General features: G+C 44.5%; 1 protein-coding gene across 2 annotated transcripts in view; it reads right to left on the minus strand.

The window, feature by feature from the left end:
- The window catches only part of LOC135914139 (uncharacterized), a 120235-nt gene that overhangs the window by 376 nt on the left and 100293 nt on the right, over positions 1–19566 (minus strand). For both annotated transcript variants that reach the window (XM_065446893.1, XM_065446892.1), the window contains exons 12-13: positions 13830–14003; positions 10803–10934 (exon numbers count right to left, since the gene is read on the minus strand). In XM_065446893.1, the coding sequence (XP_065302965.1) occupies positions 10803–10934; positions 13830–14003 (306 nt within the window). The remainder of the gene's footprint in view (positions 1–10802; positions 10935–13829; positions 14004–19566) is intronic.

Below are 19566 nucleotides of genomic sequence, written 5' to 3' on the forward strand. Positions count from 1 at the left end.
GAAAGACCAAGATTATACCGGATAGTTCCCTATAAACTAAAATCCACTAAAGCCGATTTGAAACAATTAAGAAATTCGAAGTGTGGTTAATAAAAGCTGCTAAATATTAAATGAGAAAATTTATTACAGGTGAGAGAAAAAGGGCATGCAAGAATTCGAAATTTCAAATATTCCAAATATTTGAATAGTTGATTCGCATTTCATTAAAGAATTGACTATTCGAAATTGCCAAATATTAGTTGGTCCTCAATTATAAGGAACATCAGAATCGCTCGAATAAGGAGAGTCAAGACAGTGATACCGACGCAAGCGAGGACTATGTATTGCGAATAGATCTCTCGCCAGAGAAATTCCGCTGTTAGGTAAACGCCAGTTTTTTGTTGAACACATAGGACGAATAACCTCAGCTCAATAACTTCAAATCGTTAAAATTTTTTTGTCTAGTTCCTGAATTTCAAATCGGCCTCATTGGCGTCGGCGTCCGCAGATGAGGCTTTAGGCGTGTGCCAGTAAGTGCTTCTACTCTTCCAGTGAACGCTCAAGGGACGCTGTCTACGCGTATGCCAATGAGAGAAGAAACTTCGTTGACACTTCGCTGCAGTACAATAAGAATATTGTTGCCCTCTGCGCATCATGGGCGTCAGATTACATTGACTGCGATCAAAATATATTTCACACCGTAGTGTGTTCCCCAGTCACGGCACCTGCATGGCACGTGAGCGATGGGCAAGGGGGCCTCAAGAGACGTAGAACACGTTTGCTTTCGAAAACAACGAGGCAAGGTGGACACACCGTCAACGCTACGCTCACTAGCATCATGGTGGACGACACCGCTTGCGGAATGTGCGTTTAGTGCTCGAGATCGAAAGCGAAAACGCCTAAACAGCATCGCCGCTAACACGTGAGTGCTTGTTAACACCGTGTAATTTTTTTAGTCATTCATCTAGAATGTTTCACTTGTAGACGGCCTATTAGACATCTATTTTGAACAAAACATATCTTGCTTAAACAGAGTAAAGCTGGAATCCTTTCAGAACAATGCTGAGCATTGTAGGGTGACACATTTTTCACCGAATACAATGTACGTAAATATTCTGACGTGTTCCCTTTTCTATTACTGCCATCAGTATTGTACATCAGATAACTTGAAAACGTTATTTCTCATTTACACACTGCTCAATCTACTTGGCTTTCAGTTTATATTGTCACTACAAGAGTGCTCAAACAAACGTAATTCGACCTCGTTTTTTGACACATTCCGAAGAGAAGGAATAAATTTTAATTTGTTCAAAAATAAGAACACGTCCAATGCGGCATTCGAAGTTCGTTGCTCTTAGACATTCGTGTTTGATTCGACTCGAAAATGCACTATTGGCACAGACCTAATATATAAGTGCTGTACAACGTACTGAAAGAACAAACGAACAAGGAAGATGTACAGCGCAAATGAAATAACCAAGCGATACTACCACTCGCTATCGCTTATAATCTATGGCTGTGCTCCTTTGCAAATCTTCAATTTTGGCGAAAATGAGCTAGATGGTTTTACTAAACAAGGTTGCGCTACCGTGGCTACGTGGATTGTTTTATCAATTTATCGGATGCAGCGATGATGTTTGCAGCAGGTTCTCAGCATCCCTCAAGAGAAATGTGTATAACAGCTGTGTCTTACCAGTGCTCACAAATGGGGGAGAACCCTGGAGGCTTACGAAAAGAGTTCTACATAAATTGAGGACTATGCAACGAGCTATGGAAAGAAGAATGATGGCTGTAACGTTAAGGGGTAAGAAGAGAGCAGGTTTGGAGTGGGAACAAACGAGAGTTAATGACATCTAAGTTGAAATGAAGAAAAATAATGGTAATAATGGTAATAATAGGTAATAATAATAAAAAATGTGCATGGTCAAGGCATGTAATAGGGTCGGGAAAATTACCCATGACCATTAAGGGTTACGGAATAGATTCCCTGAGAAGATAAGCTTAGCACGAGGCGGGAGAGGTTAGGCGGGCGGATGCGATTAAGAAGTTCGCAGATACAACATGGCCACAATCAGCACATGACCGGGGCAGTTGGGGAAGCATGGGAGAGGCCTTTGCCCTACTGTGGGCGTAGCCAGGCTGATGATGATGACGGTGATGATGAATTCGCGTAGTCATCAAATGATACATTCCAATGAACCAGCTGCCGAGCGCGCAGGTTCAAGTAAGTCGGTTTCATCAGGCCATTTTAGTCACCACATTCGACGGTGCAAATTCAGAGTTAATTTTTATGCCACCAAAATTTACGGCAGGCAAGTGGGACCAGCTATCAAGGGGGTTATTAGAAGTCAGCGCACACGTCTGTTTCTCACGTCTTTTAGTTGCTATTTCTGTTCAAGACGTAATCGAACCAGCCTAAATGTTCACGCTTCTGGAGTTAATAGAAATTATGTCCCGTAACTACAAGGCCAGCAGCTGTGTCAGCACGCCACCTCTTCGCTAAGTCACAAGGAGAAGCAGCATCTTCGACAGGCACTACGTCCTGTCAGGCGAAGAAAAGCGCCTGGACTACTAGACTGGCGAGTATCCCCGCCTTCTTTCCATAGTTATCACAGGTTAAAATTCTTGTTTTCTTTTGCAGCTTTTAATCATGACGCGATGTCTTTTCTTTTGTGTCCGGTCATAAACAAAACATCTAGTTTTTTGCTGTTGCTGGTTTGCTGTTTCTAACTTACTTGTTAGTTTTGGGGGGGCCTTGTTTGCCTATGCATGTTCACTATCAATAAGGTGTCCCATCTATCATGCACCAAGATTTAAAGATGCAAGAATTCATCGTCACTTAACTGGACCAAGGTAATGGTTTTACTGTCTCTTGAAGAAACTCAGATTCTTTTTTGCATTCTGCCTAAGTACATAATTAGTCGTAATTAATTATTCAACTTCTCTAATGATATATTTAGATGAAAAGTGTCAATGAAGAATTTGTACAGCAACATGAAAAACTCCCGATACAGTTTTCTGTTCTTGAATGTGTGGTACATACCACAGTAATTTTTTTTTTCCCAGCGTGAAAGAAGCGCATGTATAGACTACACACAGAAGGCCTCGAGCGGCCAATGGCGCGGCAATTTTGCGTGTATTCTCAAGCTTCTTTGACGCTCGGAGAAAAACGTCTATGTAGCAACTATTGAGAAACAGAAAGCGGTATCGGGAGTTTTTGGTGCTGCACTACAATTTTCTCACTGACCCTTTCGTCTAATTATAATATATGAGAAGTTCATTGATCGACACTAGCTATTTAATTAGCCGGAATACCAAAAATTATTACACTATGTGTACAGCGCCGTGGCAAATAAATTTACCGTGGCGCTGTACAGATACGTGGCATTTGCATATCTTTTTATATTTTGGTGCATGATGATTGGATAACCCTGTATATTTGATGCATCTCCTATAAAGATTTCAATTGTTAGGCTAGTCAGGTAATGTACCGCGTTTCTGGTTAGTTTTCATGTCTGTGAATTTCATGCTGTACTCTGTACTAATTACGAAACTATCAAGCTTGAGGTGGTAGTCGAGATTATACCATTTAACGTATGGCGCTGTTTAAGATGGTGACGAGCAAGAAAAATGTCAAGGAGTAAGATGGAAACACATTTTACTTCTTCGTTCTGGGCAAATTTCACACAGAAAGAAAGAAGCTAGAATATTAGTCAAGGCTTATTGGTAAGTTTCTTTATATTTACGTGTTGCAATGACCTTAAGGACCACACTTGAAGTCAAAAGGAATTATGGTGCTTGAGGCATGGCCAATAAACTTGCATTTCTTATACATCACTACACGAGAACAGTTAAAAACGGCGGGACGTTAATAGTGAGCAGCCAAAATTTGTCCCCCCCGCACTCTCACCCTGGGTCGATGCCAGTAAGGAAAAGGCATGATTTCTTTTTGTCCGCGCTCTGTCATTACAATTTATGCGCCTAAGCATACCAACACATGCTTTGTATACCTTTTGAATCAAGAAGAGTTTGGGGTCACTAGTATTTCTATATCATTTTACACTCTAAATGAAAAAAAAAAAGTAGGATTGTTACAGAACAGAACACTGCACCTGTCTAGGTTGCATTTAACTTCACTGATCTAGAACTTTCTCTGGTAAAGTGCCAATAAATATACGTGATGAAGGAAGATCAAGTTTTTTTTCGCCTGTGGGCAGAGAACCCGAATTCAATGTATATCGTAAAAATATATGGCCACCTGGCGAGCTCTTTTAACAGAAAACACTATCGTTTGTAAACATAATATGGCCTTATCCCTTCAAAGCTGGTTACACTCCTCTCCATTACTTCATTCATACATTTCTATTTAATTTTTACATGTTGGTATATTTTCCAACAGGACAGACACAATCGCCTAAATAAACATCACCATTTCTACAGCTCGTTTTGCACGGACCTATTCTGCGTATTTATCATATACGGATACTCTAGTCGAAAGCACCTGTTAGTAAGCTGAAATTAGACATGCGCAAAGGCTGCATAATCAGTCACACGCTCTTTCCCTTCCATGCAACACGCAAATATTCATTGGTGGACCAGACTTAACGCTGCTGCGTTATGAAATGGTGCATCCTGTTAAGCACAAAAGAATTGAAATGTTTTTTGGCTTGTTCCATTGCAGCGATATTGTGCATTTGTATATTGAGTCATCAAGTGGGGTGGTGCTGCTTCTTATAACTCTAGTACTGACACTTGTAACTCTAATACTGGCACGTAAAATTTGCTTTCGTCGTCGTGAGCAGGCTACTTGATGTCAATTCGAGGGGACCCATGTTTTGCATTATGTGACACCTGCCTATTCGAGAACTGTATTGCGTATAGCAGACACCAGATTCTCTATTACACTTGCAAAATGGGCACATCTGGCCGAAATAGGCAATATAGAAGAGCAGAAAGCTCAGTGGTGGGAAATCAATATCTTTACCGATGACTTCTGGTCAACTCGCAAAATATCACGTCTATAGGTGTTACAAAATTTATACAGCAAAACTGTTCAATGTAGCTTTGCAGCCGTTTTCATGCGGCAATTGCCGGCGTGGCACGGCATGGTCGATATCGATTGGCAGCGCAGCGCTGCCTGTGTCGGAGAATCGAGTTTGCTTTGAAATGCGATTATACCTCAATAAAATATAAAACATACATCGCGTGTATCTCGTTCGAACAGAAAAACTTCCCTGCGCTATTTTGTAACCAATACCTGCATTTCTTTATTATCGCCACAGTAATCATCGGACAATCAAGCCGGATTAATGCCGTCCCCTCCGCCATGACATTCCCTATAAAATACGAGGACGATCAAATCATCGCCCCACGCCGTATGCTAAATGTGCGAGTGAAAGCATGATAGCGTGAGCCCACGCTCGCGGCTCGATCTCGCGCACCCAACGGCGGAATGCAGGAAGAAGCGCGCCGTCTTGCGCGAACTTTTGGGGAAGGCTAGGGAGGAAGTAGCAGCGTTCTACTCCGGGCGGCCCTGGCGGTCGTGCACGCCTAGCAGGGCCGCTGTATGTAGAAAGCCATCTGTGACTGGCAATAGAGAGGTTTAGTGTAGGGGACGCAAGGCGTTGGGGCCCCTAGCGCTTGGGTGCGTTTGCGTACGCAAGCAGAAACACATTATAGGTTAGCGGCCCCAAACGCAAGCCGCAGTGAGGTCGCATGCGCTCGCAGCGCCATGAACGTCTGATCTTTGCTGCGTTATCATTCTTTAAAACATGAAATCAAGCATATGAAGTAAAGCACATGAAACTATTCCTATTAAGAGCAGTTAATAAAGAGGTTTACAGTGTCCGGTAATCGGGTAAACGCAGGCTGGGGCGTTGGGGCGGAGCCATAAACTAGAGCGGCCTGCATGGTGCTGCCACCTGGTGGCGCAAAGCTCAAACAGACAAAAACAGCTCATATTGCAGTAACCAAATGTATTTTACTTTGCTAAGGGTATAAATTTTTGGCAGCAACATAATTACGCCAGTGCCGAAAACACACACCAGCAGCGAGGTAGAATAGACTTGGTTACAGCAATATTAGCTGCTTTTGTCAGTTTGAGCTTTGCGCCGCCAGGTAGATTCACCATGCAGGCAGCACCCGTTTATGGTTCCGCCCCAACATCTCAACTGCGTTCAGCCGAATACCAGACACGCTAAACCTCTCTAATACATATAAAAACGACGTCTGTCGACACTTGGCGAAAGATTTATTAGATTATCTACCCGCTATACTCCTACACCACAAGAGTCACATGGGTAACGTGACCGCTTAGGGGCAGCGATGTTTTCGGCCGGCCAAACAACCCAAGGACGCAAGTAGACGTAGCGGTCTGCGCATGCGCAGTACCGTCGCCCCTAGTTCTTGCGTACGCAAGCCGCTTGCGTCCCCTATACTAAAACTCTCTAATGAGTCCGTTCTGCGCAGTGTTTTCGCGGCATGGCGTAGTTCGCGTTGAGGCGAGCTGCCGCACAAGGGCCAATTCGCTCTACGGTGCTGCCGCGTTTCATCAATGCAGCATTTTCAAAGCGAGTTTCCGTGGCCATCGCGTGAGATGTGTACATGTTGGCTCGTGCGCGCACTACACCATGCTTGTTGATTTTGTTAGTATTCCTATCCTTACGAGCTTAGACGGCCGATGAATCTACTATGCTTACTTCGTAGAGATGTCCACTAATTTGCTATCGCGATCGATGCTTCGCCTTTTGGGCGAAACTGCGATTTTTCTTTTTTTTCACATCGCGCTGTTGCGCGATGTGAAAAAGCTCGAAGATGAGAGTTTGCTAGGAGTTCGTACGGATGCAACGATGGAACCTAAGGCATAGGGCCGAGATCGCGCAAGCGTTCTACGTCACCAAGAAAAGTGGGGTTGATTTGGCGTTCTCCCTTCGCATAGCAGACGACCGGTGACGAAAGCGTGTAAGCGCAAGCCAGTGTTGGGAAAGCGTTTTTCTTGCGCGATCTCGCCTCTGGTACTGGGACGCAACCAGCGTTGTAGCAAGTTGTCATATGCCTTCCTGAGGTCTCGTAGGCGCGACGTAGACTGAAGTGCCTGCTGCTACGGATATGGCGACCAGACGCGAACGTTGTTCACTTCTTCCACCACCGTGCCAAAGAATCGTCAGTACTTTCTGCGGCTAAGCTGCGGTCTGAGGCAAGCGCCAATTGCGCGTGCCGGAGGCTTAGTGCAACATAGGCGATCTTAGAAGCAACGTTTCATACCTGAATGAACAGACAGAAGGACCCCTAAAATATAAAGTATTTATACAGCGGAGCTGTTGTGCGTTAGCTTCTGGCGGTTCGGGTGCGTATGCAAAAGATATGGCAGTTTATCCATAGCTAAAAGAGCTAAAGCGTAAAGTAAATGCCTATCACCCAGTATGCGCAAGCTGCGTTATTCGCGAGAAGTATCAAAACGTATTGCGATAAAAAAAGGAGTGTAAATAAAGAAATCCCCGCCCAAGCACTTCGTGCAGATGCTTCACGAGCGATGCGTAAAAGTGCGGCACCGGTGTTTATCACTGGGTTACTCCTGACGGTTCAGTAAACACCTTCGTAGGCTGCCGGATCCTCGGTACGCAGCTGATGCTTGTGCTCGGCTGCACGAGCCTGTTCTTGTGCCCGTGCAGCAGCATCGGCGTGGCGCAGACAAGCTCATTCTCGATTCAGCTCGCGGCGTTGCTGATCGAAAGCTGCCTGCTCCTCAGAAATAGTTATGGCGTGTGGCCTGTCCATTGGGCAACTAGAGAGAAACAGCAATGACGTCACTACTGGCGCAGCTAATAGCGTGCCTCTCTTTCTCATCTATATTTTTTTAACCCATGCTATTGTGATTGCGCCGGAGGAATTCGCGGCCTACATGCGACCGACAGGTGTACGGGTGAATCGGATAGCCGCACACACCTTCTATGTGAAAAGTAAAACCGCAATAGATGCTTTTTAGTACAGATGGCGGTTTCACGTCATGGGCTCATAGTAAAATCACGTTACCTTATCTCAGTTCCCTTCCACCGGTGCAATGACTAGACCGGGTGCGGTGGATCGAGACTACGGAACAACAGCGCGGCTGCGAAGCACACCGTCATGAACAGAAGTGGGAATATGGGCGACGACGGCGGCACGCACTTAATACATGCGCCAAACGTATCCACCGTTAGTTGGATCGCCTGTAATTCGTTAGTTGGATCGCCCATCGTAATTGTGGATGATTTCAACATAGACGCGTCTCGGACAGACGAAAAGTGCTTCGGGGTGTCTCTCTTGGAATGATTGGGCATTCAATGTTACAGAAACATCAGTGCACCCAGGACACGTGATCGGTCCTGCATAGACCTCGTATATGTCAAAAAAATTTCCAGTATCGCCACACAGCTGCTGGACGCATATTACATTGATCATAAAGTTATAGTGATTTTGGTGACCAAATATTCAATGCGAAAACGCAAAGAAAATTATAAAAATGAAAAAAGCATTCAGTATGCAATAAAATAAATGCAAGAAAATTATGAAAAAATGAATTTTTTTGTGGTTTGTGTTGCTTATTGTCAGTCACCATATTTATATGTGGTGACACTTCACCGGTGATCCACCTTCACAGAGCGGAATGACTCTGGATTTTTTTTATAGTTTATGACAGTCTTCTAAATTGACCATGGGCTGTCCAGCAGGCTCACGATGTGGCCGTGAGGCTTGGCCTTCCGATCCCGACGTGGGAGCGGCCCGCTTAGTGATGAATCATCACTACTTGCAGGACCAAATAAAGTTTTCCTTCCTTCCTTCCTTCCTTCCTTCTAAATTGACCAGATACTCAGCGCCGCTGCTTCAAGAGCCGATGATGACGGCATTGGAGTCAACCAGCGGATGGTGGGCTTTATATTCTTACTAGGCACAAGGAACGTCTCAAGGCCAACCAAACTAATGGTGGCCGAAACTTTCAGGAGAAAATAGGATTTAAAGCGCTGGGCCACCCAGACGCTTGTGAAAGCACACCTACTTCCCGTATGCGTAGCCGACCAAACGCTGCAACACAGCGCTGCAACCGTACCAAAAAAATAATAAATAAGGCATACGCCGTAGTGAAAACCAGACGGAAGGAGTTGAGCGAAGTTTGACTAGTTAAAATGGAGATGAAGCGACTGGTGCTACTCTCAGCGATAATTCAGGCCCGCGAAGTCACGTTCGAGTACGAGGTACGAGGCGAGTGTACGCGCTCGGCGGCAGCGACCACGCGGACAAGGGGCGCCAACGCCCTGCTCCTCCTGGTGCGAAGTCTGTGGCCTCAGCACAGAAGGCTGTAGCGACGCATGCAAGAGCTGAGTGGGGCCACATAGAACAGGCAGCTGTTGTCAAACATATGCACCTACCATGAACATCATATTTCCGTGTTATGATGCCACGCGGCTAGCAGCAAAAGAAGGACCTGGCGCGCTACAAGGAATACTAAAATTGACCAGAAAGTAAAGGTAATCGAGCTAGGACAGCATTACACGTGACCAGTGAAGCTACGAGTACCAAAACAACCGAAACTAGAAGACAAACTAAAAACACACACGGAACAGCCGAAGTCGATACATCATCACGATCATGCTGCGAGAATGAAAGGTCAAACAGAGCAAGCCTAATGAAGCGAAGAACTGAAGGCAATGAAAGCAAAATAAAAGGAGAACGAAGAAAAACGAAAATCGAAAAGAAAAACAACGCACTTGGCTCCAACCGCAAAGTTAACATATATGACTAAACCGAGGCTGCAGAAAGTAATCCTTTCAAACAGGTCTTAAGATGATGGCATCGTACAGACAATTGCAATACCAGTTGAAGAACAGCGCCGTGTAAACAAATAAAGTAACACACACACGGCAGGCTCAAAATAAACGCCAATTCCACGTAGAACAAATACACCTGGAATCGATCAAAATAAAGAAGTCTGGGTGGCGGAAAACCGACAGCGACGATGAGCCACAGAGAAAGAAGCTCTAGTTAGACCTGTTCCTAACAAAGTTCACAAACAGTTGCAATCACAGCTCCAGCACAAGGCTAAATGCTCAAGCAACCTTAGCGAGGAGGCGTAAGTTGCGCAATTTAACAAACCAAGAATCCTTCATTCATCAAGACCGAATGACCCGAAAAGCGCTCTGGATTATTTACGTTCATCCGACATAATCCAGGTTACCCCGCAGCATATCTTCTAACCTTTCTCAACCCGAAGCACAGTTTAGGGACAAATGAAAGACATTCGGTTCCGCGCGAACATAGAATGACCTCCTTCCGATTAGGTAAACCACACAAGATTGAAGACGCTCGCGTAACCTGTGTCTGTTTCACAACTAGAATGGCCTAATAAATCTCGTTTATGTTATTGTGCTGCGAATGAAGCAAAGATAAACTAGCGGAGGCGAAAAGAAAACCGCAATGCCAAAAACAGTGGCACAAGCAAGGAGTGCTACCTGGATACCAAGGCGAGCCTTGGGAATCTGTGGGACACAAGAAAGATTTCAATGCAATGAATATAATTTCTTTATCATGATTAGGGCGAAGCTAAATACATTTCGACAGACAAAATCAAAACAAGAGAACAGCATGGGAACAAATTTTCTCTGCACCACTCCCCATAAAGTATAATTATGACTACCACTGAATTCCTTCTAATGAGCAAAGTTTCTAAGGAGCGCTCAACATTTCCAAGCTGCTGCAACAACGCTATAAGCGTTAACTGCCAAACAAATATTTCAGGGCATGGGCAGAAGGCAAGAAGGAATACAGACCTAAAGTTTCTAAGTACTGACCTTGAAAGCCACGGAGTCGTTGTACTCGCTCATCGCGACGACTTTCGATGCATTGGATAGAACGCCGTACGCTGATGCTTCATCGCCGAAGTAATTATCGGCCTTGCTTCTGAAGTCGCCATTTGCGCAAAGCTAAAATTAAAGATGCATAACAAGCGTTAGTTATACCCATATACATACGTTCAGAAAGAAAAATACCGAATATAAAAGGCAAGTTCTTCAGCTGTTGCGTAGCATAGGCAGAGAAAGCGAATGCAATCAAACGTCCAAATGCACCTCAAACACCGGCCTCTCTCCTGTAAACGTGTTACACCAGCTAGGTAGTGTGACCGTAAACTAAAAAAAAAGATATATTTCTGGGCTATAGAGAATCTTTCTACACTTTTTTAGGAAACAACACACTAAAAAATACGACATATAAAGAAGGCCCCAGCAAAAGTTGGCCAAGGTTTAAAAATATTTCTCTGCGCTAAACGGGGATGCGACAGAAGTGAAGTTGTCGGCCACTCTAGCTATGCAGCAAAATCACGGTATTTTTCTCAGGCGTCAACTTTCTATAAGTATTCAAGAATAAAACATTAACGCCGGAAGCACTAAATTTAGGAACTGTTTTCGACAGAACGCTGGTATTTGGCTCTGACGGACTTTGCTACACTACGCGCATAGCCTGGTGTGATGAGGTGGGTAGTTGCAGTTCCGAAACTGCTCGATGCACAATGCACGATGCACGACAAGCTCAGCTTAGGCTCTACTATATGGCGCCGCCTACATAGCCTGAGTAAACGTTTGAACCTTCGAAACTTAGGGCCATCTGCCGGCAACCCCTCATGGTTTGTGCCAAGAAAAAAGTATATTCAAATAGGGCCCGCTCAATGGGCCGGGTAAATCAGACACCCGTGTGGGCAGCCAACTAGGGAGCCTGGCGCAAATTACGAAGCCGTTCGGTACTTTTGCTTTCGCTTTTCTGAACAAGTCGATAACAGCCAGGCAAGCACGGTATCTAGGACGGATAATCGTCACGGTGAAAGTTTGCTCATCAGTTTATTGCGGGGAGCGAATTGTGGCGAAGCATGTGCGACCTACTAGCCATAGAGTTTAATACAATTACTAGACGGAAGCCCGGCGCATGTGTCTACGGGAGCTGCAAGCAGGGTGGTTCAGTCAGCATGGCAATCGTGGGCAGTGCATGGATTTCCCCCAACTTCGTCCTTCTGGGTTAAGGCTGCTTCCTGACTTTATAACCTCGTTATTTTTGACAAAGTACTTTGGAAAAAAATGGGTAAATACTATTAACATTGTCTGACAGATAATTTGACCACAGGATCCCTACGAAGCACATGAGCGCGACATTCAAATCATTAGGCCACAGGGGCATGCATCGACAAGGGGCCATAGTATAGCCTTATGAACTTCTCACAAGCAAGCCAGCACGTTGGGACATTTAGCACGTTCCAATTTGGCAAGCTTGACAGGTTGAACTGCTGCAATTACTAGCAAGTGTTGTCGCAGAGTGAGTATTCCGCACATAGAAAAGCATAGACTGCTCGGAAATTTCGAACAAAGAATTCGGATAAAGCGTAATAAACAGGGCCCCGGGAACGTCTGAATGCACTAGTGGGAAGATCAGACAAATTGTTGTACTCCCCATCATCCACATGGGGCAGAACGATCGCAGAACCAGGATTCCCTCTACAAATTATTGTAGGAAACTCCATGCGACGAGCTGCTACTGATACAAACGAGGAGGCGCACAGAAAATATCGTCTGCTTGCGGACAACGAAAGGTGTTTCCCGGTAATTGCGGGTATAGGCAGTAATTCAGCGACAAGTCTAGGCGATGAGTTTAACGCACATATATGGGAAATCTTGATCTCTCATGAACACGCATGTAATGACGTGGTTTCAATTGAACAGCAAGTCGTCCTCATAGTAAAGAAATATGAAGACGTGCGTATGTAACTCAACAAAAGAAAAACTTCTAAAGCATCCACCAAGATATTATAAAACTGAAAGTCACGCAATATGTCGCAGTAACAAAACCTTACTCAGAGTAATGTGGCTAGAGTAAATTCGAGCTGGTTCGAGGAATTTTGAAAACTTTTATCGTGCCAGCGCTTACGCTTGCAAATGGAACTTTATGCTTTAAATGAAAAATTTTGTCGTCAGAAGTTAACCAAGCTTTGTCGGGCCGACTTGCATTGATGGCCCTTGTTAAATCTCCAAGAAACTCCTTCCAATGTTAGCGCCTTCAGTATAACTTAACCGCGTAATGCCCAAACACAATCACACATGAAGCGAGATCGAAACAACTTTGAAAGTTTTTTTTTAAATCACTGTGAGCACACTTTAACAAAAACGTGAAATCGTGTACTTGTTATAACTATATTTGAACTTTTTTCACTTCTACTTGGTCTTCATAACGGTTAACAACATAAACATTTCTCCAGGATATAAAAAACGCTACTATAAGCTAAGCCTAAGTTTTCAGGGCTTGTTCTATACATAGAGGACTCCGCAGTATATTAATATGTTAAAAAGAGGCAAGAAGTTCTTAATAAAGTTAGTAATCGACTGATGTACATATATCATTTTTTCTCAATGCGTGCGTAATTTATATAAGGAGTGCTGAATGCCTCGACTGTTTTCTGTGACGTGGATGGATTTCATCAATTTTCTGTATTAGCCTGTGATTCTTTTTTAAGCTGGTGCATTGCGAATGCTGTTATTGTCTTTCGGCTGCACATATGTAAATTTCTTTATCTGTAAAACCTTGTTGAACCTTACCAGCATTTTTTTTTTATGTCAAGAGCGACTCTTTAAGGTTACATATGTTCGTCAGGCGTTCTACTGCCTCTAACCATCCCCCTGAGGACATTTTTACTTGCCTTCCATAAACGAATAAAGAAAGACCACATTTTTATGGTGTCAGAATCGCGGAAATATTTGTTACCTTGGGCAATTAAGAGTTAAAATAAGTAGCAGGTTCACGGCGAAAATTGAACTTAAGTGACCCTGAAAAAGACTTGCCACTTCTTGACTCTTCCTCTTCACAGACTGGCATGGGCTGAAAAGACTTTCGTTGAGCGAAGGTGCTCTCTCCACAAGGTCGTATTGCAGTGTGGACAGGTCGAAGGATAGGCCAGTCTGTATCCACGGTCTGGTGAAATTGGCTCGGTGCGACACGATGTGCCAGTGATTTAACTGAAAGGAGCCATAAGCAGACGCGTAGACAACGGTTATGGAGAAAGGCACAGAAAATGTATGCGGAAAAGGCGAACCATATTGTTATACAGCCTTTCCAGCTCACTACTACAAGCCCCTAATAAACTCGGGAACTAAGATCCATAGGGACTGAGAGAGGTAATTCACAAGTGTGGTTGACTAGGGAAAATTGGTACGGCATCATATTGTATTGTGTTTAGCGCAGCTCAGGAAATGTGTAAAGGAAGAGAGAAGAAGGCGAGGAACAAAAATGAAAGAATGGGTGCTAATTTCCCGCTGGTTTATTTTGCGACACTTGCGATCATATTTTCTTCTACGCGCACAGCCAGCACAATAACACAAAAGGCGTTAAAACAGCTCACTGAGCACGTCCTGACTGACCAAGAAAGCGTATTTCCTTTTAGGATGAAGAAGGTGAATTAACTCATACATCTTCAAATTTTGTAATATCCACTGGATCAATAACATTGCGCTGAAGTTTATTCTAACGCCGACCTAGGACAATACATGTGTTGAATGGTGGGGCGAAACCGCATATTTTGCAGTGCGAAGCGAGGAAACCTCTGAATCAAGTTTTATTCTTGGTATTGTTGCAACTCTGTGCGCTACGGCAAGTTTACAAGTTCGCCCCCAGATGAAGCCGTGGCCTGCGTTATTTCGGATGGTGTGGAAATTGTTGTCCATTCTAAAGAAGCACGTCCTAACAACTCAGTTAAGCATGTTGCAAATAAATCGTGTGCGAACTCTCTCTGTGTTCCGCCTGCCGACTTTTATACCACACGAAATGTTTTTGCCAGAGCAAACGAGGCAATCTCCTTTGTCTTTAAATGTTGCGACGGAGTGCCACTGAGCAAGGTAAAAGCCCAAGCAAAAGAAGCTTTGCTATAGACTTACCCTTAGGAAACTGTTGAAATCATTACGATAAATCCTTTTCATATTTCAATTTATTGAGGAACTGTTAAACTTGACCTACCAATAAGCGTGATTGTAACACAAAAATGAAACCTTGTAGAAGTCAACAGCACTCTTGATAAAACATAAGCTTGCCTGTTTGGCAGTTAATTATCATTTGCAAAAACGTAACTCAGATGAAGCTAACTTCATTAAACCTAATTCTTACAAACGCTGCAGCACCTTCTCCATCAAAATAAAAGATATTTACGTCGAAAGATCAATACGGGGACATACAGTTTGAGAAGGAAATTCCGAGCCCTTGCGTTATTAATTTAGAGCTAAAAACCACATTCATTACATTGGAAGACGTTATTTACCCGTAGAAAAAAAGCACATGAACCGGCTCTTGCATAACTACTGTACCGAGTGATTTGTTTTATTGCTATAGCAATTAAACGGACGCGCATTTCTTTTGTCCCCTTGGCCACGAAGTTCCGGAAAGAGTCCAAGGGTGATCACATTGTCACCATGCGCCGTATGCTGTAGGTACGAGGGTGCGACGAGCGTGCTAAGGTGAGCTGACGATGGCGGCTCAATTTCGCGCTCGCATGGGAGGAAAGCGGCGAGGAAACGCGCCATCTTGCGTCACGATCAACGTCGGTTTTGGGAGAAAGGAAGAGAGGGGGCGTTCTCTTCCGGCAGCTGCTGCGTTTGGCACCGCCGCCTGGTCCCTATCTTGACAGCGATCTGCGATGGAGACAAAGTCCTCCGAGTGCTGATAGCTACGTGTGCGCTATGGTTTTTCAACGTATACTCTCATTGAAGCGAGAGGCAGCGCGAAGGTCATTTCTCTCGCTGATGCTGCCGTGCTTCACAACGCCAGCGCCCTGACAGTGTTTTTCCGTACTCATCGAGTAAAATGTGTTCATTTTTTCATGTGCGCACGCGACGCCATGCTTATTGATTTTGTAAGTAAGCCAATGTTTTCATGTTAATACGATTGATAAATCGACACTCGTTATTGCCTAAAGCTGCCTACTAATTTGTTATCGCTGCAGATGCTTCGCCTTTCGGGCGAAATGGAGACTTTATTTAACGAGTGTCGCCACCTCTCTCTCCAACGAGCACCTTCCTACAGACATTTTGAAGGCCTTTCGATGTGTGGATGATGTGTGGATGAGTTCAGGCGGAGGACCAAGTTGATACGTTGATGTCAATTATGAGAGATTATCTTGCACTCTTTATGTGATACTTTAGCTCCTTCAGGTCGGTGCTATCCGGCATTTCGACCGTCGTCTGTTTTGTTCGGTAGGACACACCTGTTGTAGCTATAAAACACGATCCGAAAGTCCAGTAATACCCTACAACACGGCTCATTCCTAGCTTGGGAAAAGAAGCATCGCTAACCCTTGTTTTGGGAGCTCCAGAATGAAATCGTGCCACCATTCCGTGTCTGCTATGACGGCCGAAGCAGGCGTTTGTCAACAGCAGGCTAACCCAAGCTGCTGAAATTTCAATTCAATTTGAGTTGCGCTAGACATTGGACGAAAAAGAATATGTTCTTGCTCTGCCAGTAGAACAGTCACGTCACAATCGTTTGCAGCAGACTGCTCCTCGTGGTCAGAAAAAAAAATTACCGACGATTACGTTACTTCCTAATGCGAAATTTGAGCGCAGCAAATAAGCTGTTTCACGTTTTCGATAGATTGAGGCAAAGAAATCGAGCAACACATGTATGCACTGTCACAGAATTTTTTTTTTATTTTTCACACGTATTCCTTTAACAAAGACTCCACTAACAGTTCTTGACAGTCATGAAGGAAGCTTTGTGGTCGGAGAAATAGACTGATATATGTTCGACTTGGTACACCAATGCTTGATTCTCAAAGACGAGATCTATACAAGTGCCTCGCGAGGTTGTCACAGCCGTGGGACGCGTTACGAGCGAGAGGAACGGGATGTTCTCCCGCATAAGTGTTAGGAAATTGCTGTTTGTCTTTATGTCAACATTAAAGTCCCCCACTACTAACATCGGTGTGGATCGATGGACGGTTAATGCGAGTTGCAGGAAGTGCACGACGTCTTTCGTGAGTGCGGTAGCGGACTCACGAAAGCGGTATCAGTCGGTCGCTGCTAGCGCTGGGGGGATGAAAGGGGGGCGGAGCTGGTTACGAGGCCGACGATAACGCCGACGACGACGCGAAACCCAGGAACGGACGCCAAAGAGCCATTTGTGTAGCCAGCCCTCCTCCACAGTCTCTCCTCCTCCCTTCCATCATCCTCCCTCGCCCGGAGAGCCGACAGCGCGCATGCGCGGCGGCGGAGCAGATTCGTCGGCGAGCTGGTTACGAGGCCGACGACAACGCCGACGACGACGCCGACGACGACGCGAAACCCAGGAACGGACGCCAAAGAGCCATTTGTGTAGCCAGCCCTCCTCCACAGTCTCTCCTCCTCCCTTCCATCATCCTCCCTCGCCCGGAGAGCCGACAGCGCGCATGCGCGGCGGCGGAGCAGCAGATTCGTCGGCGAGCTGGTTACGAGGCCGACGACAACGCCGACGACGACGACGACAACGCCGACGACGACGACGACGCGAAACCCAGGAACGGACGCCAAAGAGCTGCGCTCTAAAACAACAACTTAAGAAAGGAAAGGTTCAGGCAGAAACAATCGGTGGAAGATTGCCCTAAGACTCAAGCTACAGCGTTGTCAAATGGACATCTGCAACTATTTTTGATGTTATCGCGCGGGTGACGAAAACCAAATGATGATGATGGGCAAGGAATGACTGTTGGCGGCTTCGAAACAAAATGATGATGATGAAATGATGGTTGTTTAATAACAACGGCGACCTGTTGACTAGAAATGACTCATGATGTTTCTGAGGTTATGACAATTATTTCCGAATTATAGGCGTCACTCTGGATCAGCCAGTCAATCAGCAACCCCGGGAAGTGAGGCAGCTTGAAAAAAGTGTGATATACAAATATAAAAGAGCAGGTGTCACGTTATGATGACTGGGGCTTTTGTGACACTTTGTTAGCCGGTTCATGAGAGGGCTTCCGAAAAGTGACAAGCTGTAACTGGCCAATTTCAATTTAAACCCCTTCCCGTCTTCGCAGCCAAGAAGCGAAAGACAATATATACTTTGATATACAGTAATAATTTGGAATGATGACTGTGTCTTTTTGTGACACTGTGGCAGGCGGTTTATTAGAGGGCTTCCAAAACGTGACAAGCTGTAACTGGCGAATTTCACTTTGAACACGTACCCGTCTTGGCAGTGTAGAAGCGAAACACTAGATACTTTATTATACAGCAATAATTTAGAACTCATTTGTCCTTTACTTGAAAAAGGGGCTGGCAAAATAGTAGCACTTTTAAAACAATAACTTTGCCTGCTTCCTCCGATTTTCGCGTTTATTTGTCGCACTCAATTCCTGGGCTTGCAGGCGGCGTAAGCATTGAAATAGCCACAACAGAAGCAGCATATGAATAAAGGCGTAAAGAAATGAAAGAAATCAAGAAGCAACCTGAAATCACCGTCGTCTATCTCTGCGTAATCATTATGTTATGTTCGATGCAGTAGCCTAGCCATTGTCTTCACGAACGCTCTTTCATTGCATTGTCTTCGTAAATGCGCTTGCATTGCAGACAAATGTATACCTGGAAAAAAAAATCTCATCCTGAAGTTATCGCCTCACTACTGCACTCTGCGTGCTTTCGGGGACATGTTTTCAAATGCCATTTAAACACATAGCACTGCGAAAAATATACAAATATGGAGCTATCGTCTGTTATAAGACGGCGGCTTTCGCAGGCACATGAGCTGCTTTGTATGTGATATACTTTTTATTCAACTGAAGCGTCTTCTTGTTGCTGGCAATAATAAAGTGAAATACATTATTCTATACTGCAATTTCGCAATATGACAATTGTCACAGAATTCTCCACTTTTGCACAACGAATATTGCTTGCACTTTGTTGTGTGGCTCACAATGTTCATTTACTGAAAATAATTTGCGGCATTGTGCTAATCAGTGCTGTATTGTGGATAACAATACTGAATAGCTAAGGCAAAAATGTTAGTACTGGAGGAAGTCCACCATTATCTAATAAAAATGCTGTAAGTGATGTCCAATCTGTCAGGAAAAACAGAGCCAATGTTTTATACATAAGTGATACTTAGCTATCAATAACAGGCGATTATTTTATGCGATTAACATTTATAGGGAACTTCATGCACTTTCATGGCACTGTGCTTCTATCAGGTGGTGGTGCCTGCTCTCCGGACAACTTTAGCAACTGTGTAGTCCTTGGTGTCATTGGCGCAGCATCGCGCGGTTGTGCAGAGGGAAAGGGGTAGGAAATCAACGGTCCATAGTAGTCGTTTTGCCCTGCGTAGGTCATACATGGGAGTTTTATAGCGGTAGGCAGATTGATGGAGATATTCTTGCAGATTTTGCTTTTGTCCAGTCAGCAGTCATGAGCAAGGAGCGCCTTCCTATGCTAAATTCGAATATGTGAGCATTCTCAGAGTGCTTCATGTGCTTTCCCATGGCTGCCTATGTATGTTTTTTTCTAACCGTTTTCCCGTCTACCTGCGTCACTGGGTAGCTTTTTTAGGGATTTGGTAGCTTACCGG

Source organism: Dermacentor albipictus, unplaced genomic scaffold (assembly GCF_038994185.2).
Source record: "Dermacentor albipictus isolate Rhodes 1998 colony unplaced genomic scaffold, USDA_Dalb.pri_finalv2 scaffold_15, whole genome shotgun sequence".
Lineage (NCBI taxonomy): Eukaryota > Metazoa > Arthropoda > Arachnida > Ixodida > Ixodidae > Dermacentor > Dermacentor albipictus.